The sequence below is a fragment of the Acanthaster planci genome, linkage group LG01 (assembly GCF_054643075.1).
Source record: "Acanthaster planci isolate LZ-2023a linkage group LG01, COTS_SCS, whole genome shotgun sequence".
In the NCBI taxonomy this organism is placed as follows: domain Eukaryota; kingdom Metazoa; phylum Echinodermata; class Asteroidea; order Valvatida; family Acanthasteridae; genus Acanthaster; species Acanthaster planci.
This window is the reverse complement of record NC_141777.1, coordinates 18,233,076-18,250,105: the sequence shown is the minus strand read 5'-3', so window position 1 is coordinate 18,250,105 and position 17,030 is coordinate 18,233,076. Positions and strand designations below refer to the sequence as shown.

The 17,030-nt window shown below is 38.4% G+C and overlaps 1 protein-coding gene across 2 annotated transcripts in view; it reads right to left on the bottom strand.

Moving 5' to 3' along the window:
- The window catches only part of LOC110978196 (voltage-gated delayed rectifier potassium channel KCNH1-like), a 65,025-nt gene that overhangs the window by 27,591 nt on the left and 20,404 nt on the right, over window positions 1-17,030 (bottom strand). For both annotated transcript variants that reach the window (XM_022232986.2, XM_022232987.2), the window contains exon 2: window positions 155-385. In XM_022232986.2, the coding sequence (XP_022088678.1) occupies window positions 155-385 (231 nt within the window). The remainder of the gene's footprint in view (window positions 1-154; window positions 386-17,030) is intronic.

The following is a 17,030-nucleotide window of genomic DNA, read 5'->3' as shown; positions in this document are numbered from 1 at the left end:
CAAAACATTCCTGGATGATACGTAAATCAATATGGAAACAAATATGTGTGTTACGATGGGCACAGGTTTACTTGAACAAATTCGATAAGTGCACCGTGAGCAGATGCAAACGTATATAGGCCTACATGTACAATTGCAGGAATTTCGATCTTACTGTTTCTCTTGTATATGACAAGCTCCACCTGCACAGGCGTCTGGTCCTCAAACGCCTTCTCCACCTTCTTAATGGTCTCTTTATCAGTTAAGTCCCCATACATAAAGTTACAGGTACTGCTCTTCTGCATGACGTCAGCCCGTGTGCGTCCTGTCATTTTGCAAAATCCATCATTACTATAGACGATGGGGTACCCGACAACTCGTGCATTAGACAAGATGAAGTTGCTATCTGCAAGTCGAAAGAGAAAAAAAAGGACACAAACTAATGTCAAACAAATGGGTCTGGGATCCAGGCAAATACATTGTTTTCAAGTTTTGAAAAGTTAAGTAACTGAATAATAATAGTTAACGTATCGTTTATCTGGTTTAGTCAGTGACAGAGGTATGTTCGCACAAATTGTAGGAGTGACGCATGTTATATGCCTATCTGTACTGCTGACATCTTGTCATACGTTTGGCAATATAAGTTTTTTTATTTACGTCATATGTACGCTTTCTCAAGCTTGATTAACCGAAATTAAGGACGCAAGGGTCACAGGGAATCACCGATATACCAGAAAAAATCAGAAATTGACCCATTAACATTACATGCATGTCAGTCTTAACAGTCTTTCCTCCAAAGGCTATTTCCACTCATGAATTGTGAACAGGCCTATAATGCCCTACCCTCCTAACACGTACTTCTCCTTCGTCGGTTTGTTAATTATAACTATTCCTTTCAGTGGTGGCAAGCGTAATCAAAGTTGCAACTTCGGAAAAACCCATTCGTTTTTCGATTTGATATGTCACAAGTACTTACTTAACTCTGACACCCTAGACACCACATTCCAAAATAAGCAAACTGACTGGCAATATTGCGAGGATGTGCATAGCTATTCCGGACCTAATTATAATATTCAAGATTTGGGCACAAATTGCTGTGTCACTGGACAAATTTAGATTTAAGTGTTGGATTATTTTTCGAGAGAGGGTTACTACATGCAGTAAGTTTCCCGCAATTTTTCTAATTTTTTTCTTCATTCAGAAAAGATGAAGAAAAGACCGGAACGCATTGATTATCAAAATCCTGTTTTCGATTTCGTCAAATTCCAATGGAAATCGTTTAACCTGATGATTGTGTACGGTATGTAGGGACTGAATTAGTCTTTGTTCGATTGAGTTCCAGAATGTTTCTATCAAATTCACATGATAGTGTACAACCACGCACAGACGTTTTGGCACAGTGTATCGAAAAAGACAAGAAATTACAGGTTGAACAACCAATCCAAAGACAAGAAGAACAGAATCGACTGTTTCTGAAAGATATGAAAACATGAGTTCATTTCACTTTTACACATTAAAGGCCTACACTCATGTCTTGCATGAAACAGAAAGTATACATTTTCATTGACATATGTATAGACTTTCTTTTTTTCCAGTCAACGCATGAAATTGTCGAAGATCTAAATGAACCGTATGACAGAATGTTTAACAGGGAACATACTTAATAAATACATGAAATAATCAAGTAAATATATTTAAAGCAAAAATAATCAGATGAAAAAGTAAAAATGGAGAAGATAGTGTAGAATCATGAGACAAATTTGAATGATATTTACATAAGATTGATAGCAACATGACGAAACTGTTTTATTCATAGCACGTTCGGTGATTGTAGAAAACAAAATCGAACTGTTTTTCTCGAAATATATTACATTGCCTGAATAAAAGGAAAAATGAGCGATCACAGACGAGATCAAACATAAGACATGAAATGTGATTAATGGAAAAGGTTAAAATGTGTGGAAAACCTATAAATTTCTACCCGTCTTCACAACTGCATGCAATCTCAAATATTTTCCATGGCAATAACTTTATTCTCATTCAAAATGGATGGTTTCTAAATGTGCCGTTTTCTTTTGTAAAGCTCGAATTCTTTGCTGATAGACTTCATAAGTTATGAATAAGTATGTTCAAAAATCAAAACCAAGCAAACATCTGATAAGACAAAAATGCATGAAACCTCTGTGGATGTGTTGGGAAAGTGTTAAAGAAGGTAAAGACATCTAACACCAAAATAATGAACGGTATTAGTAATCTAAAAAGACGGCACACGAACGCAGCATGACGACGAAATAGCATATTGTCCAGAACAACTGCTTTGCCTACATTTTCACAAGAGAAGACTTCAGAGGTTCCCCCGCCCCGATCCAGAAACGAAATTAGTGAGTGCACCCGTATGTTAAATAGAGAGGTAATGTTAAAGAAAAAGAGGAGGTTAAACCCATCACAACCTCCCCTGAACCAGACAGCTTACACCCTCGTGTTTTTTTTAGGAGACTGCAGAATGTCTTGCCGGTCTATTGACTACTATCTTAAAGTCACTTTAGAAAGGAAAGATTTCCAGTGCATAGGAGGTCGCTCATGTTACAGCCATAGAGCATTAAGTTGGATGCAATTTATTGGACAGAGAGGACCCCTCCCCCTTTGTGTTGGTCATTATTATACTGGTATCTGAGAAATTCTTTTCAGACATCTATGGGGGACGTGTTAAGTGTGAATAAAGATTGGACTTATTGGGGTGCACCCCTCTGTCCCATTTTGTGCCTGTTACAGCAGAGAGGGTAAGACCAGTAAACCTCATGTCACTTGTGTGTAAGCTTATGGAGTCCAACATGACCATATCATGAAGTTTGGTATGGGTTTGCCCGGTTAATTTTGCATTTCTGTCATTTAAAATTGTTTAAAAAGAGGTTTAATTTTGTCAAAGAAGTGCAAAATAGCCAGGAAAACCATAGTAACCTGTAACGTGCACAGCAACATGGACTCCGTTCTGTTAAATCCAGTGGCGTAAGTTTGTGCCAGAAATTGGGGGGATGGGATTGTGGAGGGGATGACTTGCCTGGCCATGAAATTTGAAAATCGGGGCCGGGTGACAACATGTGACTATAGTGGTCGATGTTTATGATATTGATGTACATCTGTAATGTTTTTTGAATGGCATATTTCTGGCTTTTTAAAATTGTTTTCCTTTTTGAGTGATATTGAATGCATTTTAGTCACATGAAGTTTGAAAAATCCTTTACAATCCGCTTTACTTTTTTTGTTCACCACAAAAAAGTCCATTCAAAAGCCCATCCCCACACCATAAAAAGTATGAAGGATGTATACCCCCTCTGCACCCCCAGATTTACGCCCATGGTTAAATCATGTGTGACACAACTTATAGAAGTCCAGGATGAGTGGACAAGCATTATTGAGGAGGAGGTGTTGTTGATGTAGTCTACATGTACATATATCTCGATTTTCTCGAGGCATTGGACTCTATTCCGCACTTTTTAATGAGTTGAGAGCTCATTGCATTGTGGAAACCTGTTAAATTGGACTCAAAGATTCCCTGCAGTCAGCAGGCGGTGTGATGGTTAATGGAAACAAATCTACATGGACAGGTGTCATCGCGTCATTCCACAGCGCAGTGTGTTGGGACCGATTTTGTACATCGTCTACATCAATGACATACCAGACATATTGCAAGGACATGTAAAGATAGGCAAGTCCTACAGAAAGACCTGCAGAAATTGAAGTGGTGAAGTCCCGCAGAAAGACTTGGATAGCTTGAGCAAATGATCCGATAAAGGGCAACTCAGATTCAATGTTGGCAAATATGGGACCATGCATTATGGGAGGCAGGATTCTATAAGCGCTTATAGCATTAGAGGAGGAGGGTTAAGAACAGAGAGGCAGCTCGCAAAGAGAAGGAAAGTAACAAGTGTGTGGCGGTAGTATGGTAACAAATCCAGTAGTCAAGGGAACCTTCGACCAGAGATCTTGAAGTCACCCTATAAAAACACTTTTTGGCCACATTTGGAGAGTGCCTATTGTGTATGGAGCCCAAAGGGACATAACAAAGAACAAAGGATAGCCACTCAGACGCTTCCACCACTATTGCGATCGATCTTCCACGAGACCCATCTGCAATGGCTTAACTTGCCAACCCTTTCTTACAGACGCCTCCAGAGAGATTATGATCCACGTGTACACAACCATGTATGGCCTTAAATGACATGAACAAGAACACACTGTTCAAAACGAAAGAGCTGGAGAGCAATATATATGAGGACATAGTACGAGGATTGATAAGGAACTTCATGCACATCTAAACATCCGCCAATATGGCTTCACCTACCGTGATGTCGACGATGGTACAGATTCCCGATAACAGATTCCCAATATCATAGGTGAATGGTCATCGTGAAACCAGAATTCAACCAGTTCAGTTACAGATGCAGCAGGTGCAAATAGTGTCGTTTCCACCTCAAACGACACTTTTAGCCACCTACTGTTCATCAGCAATTGAACCAGTGCAGTAAAGCATTTGAAAAGTTTAGGTGGGCATTACAAGACACTGTCCTAGGAGCCCGAGAGGACAGGTAAATACAGACATACGAGTGAATACAACATGTAACAAAAGCAAACTTTTTTTGCATCATGTAAAATTATTTTGGGGTTATTTAGAGATACTATGGAAATGAAATATTAATTTCATTTCCAAAAGAATGGCAGCTCGACCTTAGATGAATGCATCAAAAGATGATATCATTATTTCCCCACTGCTTTTTGCATATAAAAAGAATTTTGATCGACTTTCAATGTGAAAAGGCTAGGCATCTTTTGACCTGTATTCGTATGGCAGAAAACATGACTGTAATAATAGGTCACAAAGGAGAAATATTAGATACCAGACCACGGCAACACAAAATTCAAGTTACATTTTGCTGCCTTCATTTTGCAAAACAGTCTTTTCCCTATACGCAGGCCTCTGATGACCGTACGATGGATCCCCCAACATGCCACACACAACTGACTCTTCCTCATTAGATGTACATGATGCATTGGTCTACAAAGTTAATAGGCCTGAGGATAGGTATCAGTGGTGAATACATTTTGTTTCTGCATTTTAAGCAAAAAGGAAGAAATGCATTTACCTAAAACTTAACATTTTAAATTGGCAGTACATACTAATTGAATGTAAAATGAACATTAAATATTTCCACACGTCATTTGCCTGCTTTACCTGATTAAATTTGAAGAAAATGCAATATTTTGAAAGTTGTATGACTTTCAAAAATATAGGGTCATATACCGATCCTTACTTTTTCAACTCTATGCCAAAACCCCCTTATTACGATGGATCATATTAATTTATTATATTCCTCTGACATAAAGATGTAACTATGCCCCCAACGAGCTATAAAGCATACTATAACAGCTCTTTTGTGTTTTATTGTTTTCAATTCGAGAGGTTTATTCAAGTGTTACAGTCCCTCTTCAAACAACACGTAGTATTGAGTAAATTGTAGGCCCGTCCTTTTCTCTTTTCTGTTCGCTGTAAAAATCCATTGCTTTTTATTTATACAGAGAGAACCAAATTATTATTTCTTTGTAATTCATTGACAAAGTACGAGTGAGAAAGCATACAAGTGTTCATGCTCAAAGATAACTCAAAGCTGAAGTGTGTCTATTAGGGTTCTGGGCACGTACAAGATGTGTGGCGAGTAAGCAGAATAAATACAGGAACGTGAGAAAGGAATAGAGTTGGAATTTTGCCCAATATTTTGATAAGAGATGCCAAACAGACACAGAGTAGCTCACAACATATTGAGTTTCCAAGGAGACACGTGACTTACTTATTCGCTTGTTGTCTTCCCTTACTAGAGTTTGTGTGTCCAAACAATCTGCCATTGTTGATACTTTGATCAAACCTTACAGTAAACCCCATCACCTTTAAATGATAACCGACACATAATTTACACCCAGCAAGATCTTCTGATATCTCTTTTATTCCCGTCTGCCACCTGAGCCCGTTGATCAGGTATACAGGTCACATGGAAGGACGAATACAGCAACATATCGTGGAGACTGATATGGACTCATTCAGTTTGTCATTCAAGATGGTTAATTCTCTGCTTAAAGTGTAGTATGAAAATAATTATTGCAGTTTTCAGCGTTTGTTCTTTGGTACTGGAATCGAGCAAGAGGTTGATGAGACCCCGCTTGCCGTTTAGAAAAATCGATCGATGAAGAGTACAACGTTGCTATCGTAAATACTAACACATGTATTTATTGGGTATATTTCTAAAGGGAGGTACCGTATGCATCACCTTGGAAACCGCGGCATAACCATGAGTATAGCCCATCCGATCAATAAAATGAAGGGTTATTGGTAATTAAAAAAATACATTATTGGCTGTTCAGTAAGTTTTCTTTATTTCAAAATAATGTCAAATTTCGACCCTCCATGGGATTCTTTTGACGTTGTAACTGACTCTTATAGTAGGGTGCTCTTTCGTTTCTCAAACCCTCGCCCTTGCTGGAACCGCTAAACATCCTCTACCGTAGCTGGGGCAGAGTAAGTAATGACGTAACAGCCTCATTTTGCGTCTGACGAGAGTTAACGGTGCAATAGGTACCTTTCGTATCTGGCAAAACGTAGGCCATGAGACCTCGTCACACTGATCACAGATTGAGATGTGTATCAGCTTCAGAATAAATTTTCCAGCCTCAATACTGACGTAGCCGTCGGCAACGCAATCTGACTCCTAGACTCTTAGCTAATAAAGCGCCTGATGGCCGATAGCGGGGCTTAGGCTCTATGTTGACAGTCGCGCGCGGATGCACACTCTAACGAGGCTCCATAAGCGCGCCTTCGAAAACTCAAGCTCTCACTGATGCACGATGGCAGACCGATATCGTTTGTGCGTCTCCATAGAAACCCCATCAATTGTAATTTAGACTAGTGAGGGAAATTTCAAGAAATAAGTTCAAGCTGATATCTCGGTTGAAGCTAGTAATTTTGAGTGTATTAGGTATAATGTGGTGTAGAATGTTATATATGATGTATTAATAGTAACCGTCGTTTTTTGTGTAGGAGCGGACTGCATGCAACATCGTAATGGTCTATCATAGAGACATTTGAAGCAAGATATGGGACGGAGAGAACCCCCTCCCGCCTTTGTGTTGGTCACTGTTTAATCGGAATCTCAGGAATTCTTTTCAGACTTCTGGGGGGACGTGTTAGGTAACAATAGTCCGCAGTGTGTATAGGGATTGAACAGGTAAGGGAGTACCCCTCCGTCCCATATCTTGCCTGGTATACATAGAGACGTGTGCAGGTGTGAAACCGTTTGGAAAAATGAATACCCTCGGTGGCCTGCGGTCTTTGTTACAAATTCAATACTACCACGGTGGTCATTCCGTCTACGAACATATCGACGGGTACATTTATTAAACAATCCACACTGAGTTCATTTTGTTAAAAATATTTGTAAGAATATAGAACATCAGTTCCGAAGAAAAATAACCCCCTTCATACTGAAATGAATTCACGTCGAATAAACAACTCTGAAGCGTTATTATTTAAAACATTCACACACCTCTTTATGCATCTATAAGTATGCTGACTGTAGCAAACGCATTAAAATTCAAGCCGTGGTAATTCAAAGTAACTTGGAATTCGATTCTCAGATCATATTAGAAAGCCCAGATTCACTGAAGGAAATCACTTGGCAGCATGTCAACTGTTAACAGCAAATTTGAAATTTAGAAGGTTGAAAGTGAGGGTTCGAATCGCTGCGCTAGATTTTAACTTGTGTAGGCTTTTAACAAAATGTTAAAGCCTAGACAATGAGTTTGTGTGTGCTTAAGCGCGTAGAGTTTAAACACATTTCTAAACACTTTTTGTACCCACTTTTCTTCAACACCTTTAATTTACGACATGTTTATTGTTATGCGTTTAGGAATGTGTTTAAATGCTGAGCAGACGTTTAAAAAGCTGAACATGCGCCATGGAAAAGCGTTTAGCATTTAAACACATTCCTAAACATTTCACTGAGCATGTCGTTGGTTAATCGTGTTTTCAAAAAGTGGGTAAAAACAGTTCTTAAACTCTACACGTTATTTTTAGAGTGTATTTCAAAGAATCACTCACGCCAATACAATAACAAACAAAAACTTTCGAAATTAAGTAAGGGGTTACTCTTACAAATTTTAGGCGAACACGAGAGTGTATTTTTTACACCCAGTTGCGTGAATCGGAGTGATAAGGGTAGGACAACCGAAATCCTAAAATTGCGGGACTTTGGTAAGCGAGTAAGATGCGCTGTTGAAGATGCAAGCGTACATCCTACCAGGGTGACCATTTTAGCCGATTTCCGGCTAAATTTAACCGATTTTTAAAATCTGAATAAGATAATTTTTTTGCAATTTTCCAGCAGACTGTATAAAACTGGTAATTCTAACGGAATTCTATAGAATTGGTAATTCTACCAGAAAAATGTAGCGGATTTGTTTTGAATAAGACTTTTTTTTCATACAAACAAGCAAACAAAAATTTTCAAACATAATAAAAAACCCTTGTGCAACAGGACAGGTTTGCCAGTCGATGTGCTTAGGGGAATTCCATGGGACCCTGACGTCGCAGTAAACAGACTTTCTCACCAATAATATAATATTTTTTGCATGTGAGCATACTTTATTTTCGATGTCTTTCATGTCCATAGGGCCTATACTTATAATATCTTGCATTTCAGGAGTTTATAGCATATTCCGTGTTCTTTTAGTAACTTGACATATTTTTGTTACACGAATCTAGCAAAATTGTGCCATTTCATCTAGTCACCCTGCATCTTTATACATTGCGAATTTCCATGCCTGGTACATACGTCAAAAACGGTACAATTAAACTTCTAGTGTCGTTTATTGTCCATTTGAGCAGTAAGAGTGTTCAAAATAACCTCCCAACCGGCATTTCTCTTCCTGACCAGCATGCATGTCAGAGATCATCAAATGGGCCATGTTTATACTCCATAAAGTGAATCGAGCTTAAACGCACCTCCTGTGAGTCATTACCTATAATTGAACTCAATTCGACTCTAATCCATGTTGTAACTCCTTCACTCCGATATGTTTATCAAAGGATGTGCTCCTTGACTCTCCCGAAATTAAGGCTTCCATTCGAAAATATAGTATCTTAATCGGCAATCCCTTATGGACACTAACCAGAACGTGAGCTTGCTTGAGTTCAGCCTACTGTTCACCACCAACCATTGTACAAAACCAAAATGTTTACACTGCTGAAAAAGGAAACATATGGCATTCCAGGTTTAACTACCGTACCGACAAGGCCCAATAATATCGCTGAAACGAGAATTCCAAAATTACCACCCGAATGGCAACCTAACAACTCTTGCTTTTCCCTCAGAAAGAGGCCAGACCCTAGAACTATGGACTTGTAGACTTAATCAAGTCGGACTTACGTTGTTCTTGCCCATTTGGGTACCCCCTCACTCTGTACGCACTACACAGTTGTCACGCTCAGCCTGGCAGCTCGCATAAATAACCCTTATAATTATAATGCGCCCTCACTTGATAGCGTTTATCGTACAAAGTGTGTCATACGTCACCAGTCATAAGTCTGATTTGAGAGATAAGCCAATCGGATCCCCCGTCGGTAATATGTAGTTATTCAAATTACATATGAACGACATAATCTTGCATAATGTTACGGAATTTCCACCAATCAAAGTAGTCAGACTTGTAGACTCGTCATTATAATGCAGGTATGAACGACGTAAAGCCGGTCCGGCAATGTGATTGGCTACTACCACCTTTGGTAGATGGTCATTTCGCTGTGTACAAACGGTTGGCAAATCGGGATTTCTAAACCGAAGACACAAGAGTAGAGTACATAAGTAGACACAAGAGGGCGCGAAGCAAGTAATGGCGCGCGGTCCCGACATGTATCCAAAGCATAAACGAAGACGTCCGGAGATCTATGTAGTTGTTGTTAACAACTCAGTCATGCAGTAAACAACGTTTGGAAGTGAAACTTACGTAAGAGGTTTGCAGTAGCACTGTGCGAAATATCTCTTCTGTGAGTGTGGTCCTGAAAACCACACATACTCACAAAAAAAGATATTTCGCATTTGACTTGCCACCTTCACCATGAACAGCCTGGGCTATAACATCTGGCCAATTACCGCTTTCTGGCATGCCTGGTACGTCCATAGCCACAGCGTAACGTAGCAAGCGCTTGCTTAGCACCACCTGTTTCACAACCGTAAGATCCCTTTGTACCCTGTGACCATCGCTGCAATTTTTCGTTGGTAATCTACATCCGTAGAACCTTGTGTACTGAAGTATAAGAAATTGAATGTTTAAGCAATCGTTTTTGCCTCGTATGATCTGACAACATCAAACATAATGCTTGCGCAGTTGCTTGTATTAGGCTGTGTTCCCGAAGTGTTCAATGCAGCTATTGCCCTTATCGAACACTCTTTTCTAGACTTATTTTAGGAATAAATACCCAAGTTGTTTATAAGACTTTGTTTCATTTGCATCATTTTTATATGGAATTTATATAAAAATGTATTGTTGTATGACAACTCCTTGTGGTGAAATAGGGCATTTTGTTCGTCATGAATTTCACTGTCATGTGGTGGTCAACATTCTTTTGGCAAGTCTTAGCCAAATCCGTACAAAGACTTTGAAAACCCAAGTTTTGGAGTGACAAAATACAATTACATGGATTAAATTAAACCATGCATATCTAATGGAAAAGAGAATTAAAATTTTAAAAAAGTTTATGCACGATGGCAGAAGTAAATCTTATGTTAGATATTTTTCTCTATCTCCTGATCACTGCGATAAATTGTAGTTAATTACAAAGAAACCAGCACAAATATTGCTAAAATGTTATTTTTAGATATTTCTGGCCCCACTTGTCCGGCTAAGCTGCAGGCAGTAATCAGGCATTTTGGAATGTTTACTACTGCTCGTCTATTCGTGCGGGGATGATCTTCGAGCACTTTGAAGTGCTAGAGTTTACCTCCTTCTGGATCCTTCCTCCATGCATCAACGAACATAACCACGCTTTTTTGGATAATCAACAACGTGCAACCACACTCTCCCCAAAACGGAGGCAAACAAGATGCAGAGTTAAGCAGTCAATTTATCTGTTGGCCGTAAGTGCATTGTAGGTGACACATTATTCAACGGCCTCCAGCATTGTTGTTTGTCACTCTACAGACTCAAGAGTCAGTCATAGATGATTTACTCCATTAAATGTTGATCCGACTGAGTGTAATGAAGACACATACAAACCCTTGATGGATTTATCAAAATTTTAGTTCTTTAAAATTACGCAGTCGTCTAGAGTATGGTTCTGTTTTTTATGCCAAATTCTGAAAATTAAGGGAAAACAACTAAGGCGGCTATAAATAGTCTTGTGCATCAAGCCATCATATTATGTTATTTCTTGGCTTAAGCAGTCTATTACTCTTACAGTACTTTGAATAGCAGTGACAGCTGATTGCCATGCAGTACTTGATTGTAATGTGATCTGTTTCAGGAACAGAGTTGCAATCAGTCTAATCTCTGTGGCTTGCAGTCTTCTCTAGATGTACCTTAATGTAAGCAAGTCGAATAAGGCAGTCAAAATGTACTGGCTAGATGATTGAATACACTGGCAGATATCATGGTTTTCTGGAGCAGCTCCTATCACTTTCGAATGATGTAACGAAAGGCGTGAACATTTCTGATATTCACAAAAATTCATTTACACTTTTTTCAAAGCTGCTGTGTAAGAAAGAAATAACCCTTCAGCCTCAGGCTTTTCAAAGCAGATACGTCTGAACGTAAACGCCTGCATATTGTCGTATAATGTCAGAATATGGAGTGCGTGACTGTAATATATGTCAACACATGGCTCTATCAAAAAAAAACCATGCAGGTGCATTTTGAATCGCCAGTGACGTCATACTGCAAGTACACTCCATACACAGTCCAAATGACGAAAATGACGAACGGAATTCTGATGTAAAGATGACGAAATGCATCGTGCATTTCAAACATTGCTTTAGCTTCGAAAAGGAAGAATTTCAGTTGATACTCAATGATGTAATCTTGTTCTTCAAAATACAGTGCATTTCGAAATTCAAATTAATTTGTTTCAAGCATATACAATCGTTTAAACGTTTATGTTAAGTGTTTATACGCTAATTCGTTTAAATTATATTCAAAAAAGTAACACTTGTGTACGGTTTTCGATACCACAATTGTTGTGGATAATCATGAGGCTGATTTCGTTCATAAATGAGTACGACCCGTGATTTTAATTACTGACTTTCAAATCCAAATTGTCTCTTTTCAAATTCAATGCGTCAAGGTCTTTGCACAGCGCAATACGTTCATGATAACTGCTACTAATCGTTTGTTTGCTGTTGGTGATGTTGTTATTGTTTGTTTGGATCATATTGAAGTAAAATAATTATATTGAGCAAACTAAGACCTAAAAACCTATACTATCTATTTACTGCACTAGGCAAAATTACAAATGCGTTCTGAATGGTTATGTCCATAGCCTTTTCGACGTCAACAGTAAACAGGAAAAAGGAACAGAATGATAAGACTACACTCCTAAACTCCTCGATCAATGTTTGAAATTAGCAGATCGATAAAACTGAAGAGGAAATGATGTCAATAATAGGCGTCCTAAATCAGGGCTCAGTTAATGGGCTACCTCACATCACGATGATCAGATTAAGATGTAAGATGAAAATGGTTCAATATTTTAGTACTGAACGCTTTTCAGTGTAACTTTGAAAATGGACCTTTATCTTGAAGTATTGTCCCTTTCCACGATCCTTTTCATTTTAAGTGATAAACCTCACGTGGACTGCGTTTTAGTAAAATGTTCGTAGCACTTATGACCGTATGTATAGTGTCCAGATGGTCGCATTGATCGCTATGTCTAACACTGAAAAGTGGCCCTGTTGAGTTGCTCGAGTAAACGTTTAGGGATATGGCATGTAACAGCAATGCTTATTATTCATGACTAATACTCAAAATCGAAAAGAAAACCAGCAGCCTAAACAACTTGTGATAAAGCTATTTCTAAGGTATAAATGTAGCCAAGATGTTCAACAGTGGTTGAAAAAATGGCAGTTTCCCCAAACACTGGGTTGGGTATTTGAAGATGCATATGTCTACATAACGTTGTAATTCTAAATTACCTTATTCGTTCACATTTCCGGAGGAAATGCAAACATAACAACATTATGTCGGGAATTGCGTCGAATTAACACAATGCTGTACATATCTCTCGTGAAGCAAGGCGTTGCTTAAGGATTTCAGTGAACACATGATTGCAAGTTTCTCAGGCTAAACTGTTCATACACTTGCCTTTCCTTTAATTCCCAAGCCAATGCAATCCTTCAACCGTCTTTCAAAAAAACCACGAAATTATTGGTTACGGTTATATTCACGCTTATTGCCAAACACTGTGTGTGCATTTTGACTCGAAGCAAACTGAATTATTAAATGGCTAGAGACCCACTCAGCACCAAACCAGTGACGTCAGCGAGACAGTTACCATAACAACAATTAATATACACAACATAAAACATAATGTGATTCGTCGAACCAGAGGCCTATTGTAATATATAGTGTTATTGGGAATTGTTAATGTTCATGAAATTGAAATAACAGATGTGCTTTTGACATACATTCAGCCAACAATAGATATCAGGGATTTGTAATTTATTAATTAGTTTTTAATAACAGTCAAATTTCCATGAATAGGCATCGGGGACATTGAAATTTAATGATTAGACAAGCTAAAAACATACTGTGACCCTAAGCGTACTGCTATCAATTCTACTGCATGTGGTCCCCAAACATACACCCTCTATTTCCACACGTCATTAAATTTAGTACCTTCAAATGACTTTGGGGTGTTATTGTGGGGATAGATTTACCTTTTTTTTTTACAACGCATTGATTTGTGAAAATAGTGCCTTTCAACAAACAAAAATAACAATTACTACTTATTTTTATAGGGGAAGTTGAACAGTAATCCCAGGGTGGGGTTCACAAGACGCCAGCTTTATCGTGTACGGGAAAGATTCCCTGGCTGGAGTAATTTTTCAGGTTAATTTTTCCAAACTACTACCGTAATATTTCGTGGGTAATTCTCGTTTTGGAAGGTGGAGGGTGTCAACAACAAATTGCGGTTATATTTTATATTCCTAAGCAAAGGATTTATGATATAATTTATTGAAAGATATTTTGCATTGGTTTTGTCGAGAGATTTATATGTTCTGAAACGTTCATTCTAAAAACAGCAAATTCCAGCAAAATGGAGTTCAATTTAAAGGCGCTTTGACCCCAGTACGGATCGAATGGCAGTTAGCCATTAACACGATGAACCTTTCAGTTATACAGTCAGGGATACAGTAATATGGCACATTTGAAGATGTGCCATAGGAATCTATACCATAGGAATCAACTCAGTGCTTTTAACTCCCCGGACTCTTGCTAAATTAATATGATCTCCATTTTGTCTTTCTTCCGAATAATTCTAAAAACTTTGCCTACTTAATGATGTCGTTTCCAAAAAGGAACATTCTTTTTGACTGCTGCTCGAATGAGGGTGTATGTTTAATCTGCAATGTTTTTCTCACTGACACTTTCTAAAAGCTTTAAACTTTTTCCGGAACGTTTTTCCCACATTGAACAAAACGAAGAAAATAGTAATCGCAACGCTGTGAGCTTTGACACATTAAATTAGACCAAATGCAACGGTGGTACTTAACTTATTAATCTAAACTAAATCTACACTAATGATAGAAATTATGATTTAAAGATGAATGTATTTTTTTTAATTATTAGAACGAAGGTTTCTCTCCTCATATCTGGCATCTGTTATGTTGTGCACTGCAAATTAGCATTTACCAGTGAACACGCAACAAAAGACGTAAAAAGTTCTTTTTGTGTTCGTTGTCATCAGAAACGGTAAAACTGCTAATATTCAAAATTCATTTAGAATCAGAAGGATTGAGCTTCATGTATGTATATCAGGCCAGTAACCTCGGTAAAAGCTTGATTTAGCCAATGCACAGCCAAGGCATTAGAAAGTTGCTAATGATGTCAAAGCTACACAGCTTCATCATCCCTTAATTGCTCGAAGGGCCCTCGAACTGGGAGGGAAGCATAACCAGGATGCAATTCCACACACAGCGAGTACTTGGTGCACAGTCGCTGATCCTATCGCCGAGTGCAGCTACATGGCTTTCTTGCAATTACAGTCGGACCACGTGTGTCCATGCTCTCTGCACGGCCTCATCTACTTCAGTCGTCAAGCGTTTACTATTCTTGCGAAGGAGGGCATGCAAGATTTTGCCTTGGAAAGGTGTTGTTTCTGCGACCACAACTCCTCGGGAGGTATGGTCAGGGATAGCTGATGGCTCAAGTCTGTATTATCAGATAATGGGTTTCATAGACTTCTTTTGTATGTCTTAATACTCTTCTTTGATATGCAGCTGCAATTACTTCCTCTCCTACACAATTTTTCTGCAACATATTTTCTATTCTTCAATGTTTGAAAACAGTTTGACATTCCTCTTAAGTTGAAATGCAATATTTTGACATCTACAATTATCAGTGTTGTATAGTCGAGACCATCACAAGACCATGCACAAGACCAGACAAAAGAACAGGCACAAGTCACAGGGTGAACAATGACAAAGGAATGCTTCTGTTGCAGTTCATTTGAAAAGCTTGTGACTTGAATTTAGACTGGAGGTCTCGTGTTGGTCGTGCTGGCCTTGTGTGGTGTTGTGAAGGTCTTAAGTGGTCTACAACACTGTCAATTATCCATGCTTTCTGAGGGTGCTGTTGATGTGATGTCATCTAGGGAAGGTTCTAGGGATTCAGTGCATAGGTTTTTCTGTTCTAATTGTGAACCTTGAATGAATGCTTGATTATTGCTATGTACATGTACTTGAACAACAAATCGCTAAAGAAGAATGAATTAAGGCCAACAGAATGTGTAAAAACATGCAGGAGTTTTCCCCGTGAAAGTGGATATATTCTTTTACAGCATAATAACCAAAAAGGCAACAAAAACGGTATGAAATAACGAAATAAAAATTGAAAGGTAACTGAGATATAAAGGTGCATTTTGGAGGTTTGCGTTAAAAGAATTCCATTGCAGCTACTCTTTAATGTATGAAAAACTGTTTGAATCATTTTAGAGATAAGTATACTTAAAAGTGCACTTTTTTAAACATTAAAACTGTCCAAGCTTTTCGGGATACGCGGGGGCGCTTTTGCTGTGAAGTGAAGTAGGGAAGACAGTGTTCAGTTTACATGTTTATGTTCAAATTTTGAAACCAAAATTTGTTCTTTGAAACCTTAGTGAGAAAAGGTTGCTCGCTATCTACACAACCGTAAATTGCTAGAGAAATGTACGATAGCGAAATATGAAAAAAACAGTTGTTTGTATCAAATCAAGGCAACATAGAAATTCAGTGCCTTGATGACATCACAGTTTTGCTCATGAATATGAAAATTTACATTAGCATTTAAATAGTCAAACAAAAATTGACAATAAGGTTAACTTAAAATGATGCATGGTATTGCATGGTCCCCTCAAGGGTAGACATAGCAATTGCATGCCGACCAGCACCATTAATCTTCCTGTGTGTAGGAGTGCCATAACGCAACAGATGACATAGAATATATATGAGCAATAAAGCATATTCGGCGATTGTGTTGAACTACGATGGAGTTACAAATGATAACAAGGTCCTGCCTAAATCTGGCTACGTTGGCATACTTCGCCAAATATGCATGGGAAGGGTTTATGAGAGTCAAATGATTGCTAATAGATTTCATTTTATGGTTGCGCGTAAGTATTAGAGGCACATGTAATGAGGATTCAATAAAGCCTGTTGTTTAAGTTAGCATTTTATTCCAATGCTGCCTAAAATACTGAGAGGCATTTTGGCGAAGATGTAAATGTGTGTTGTGTATGTGTTCGAATGCAGATTCAAAAC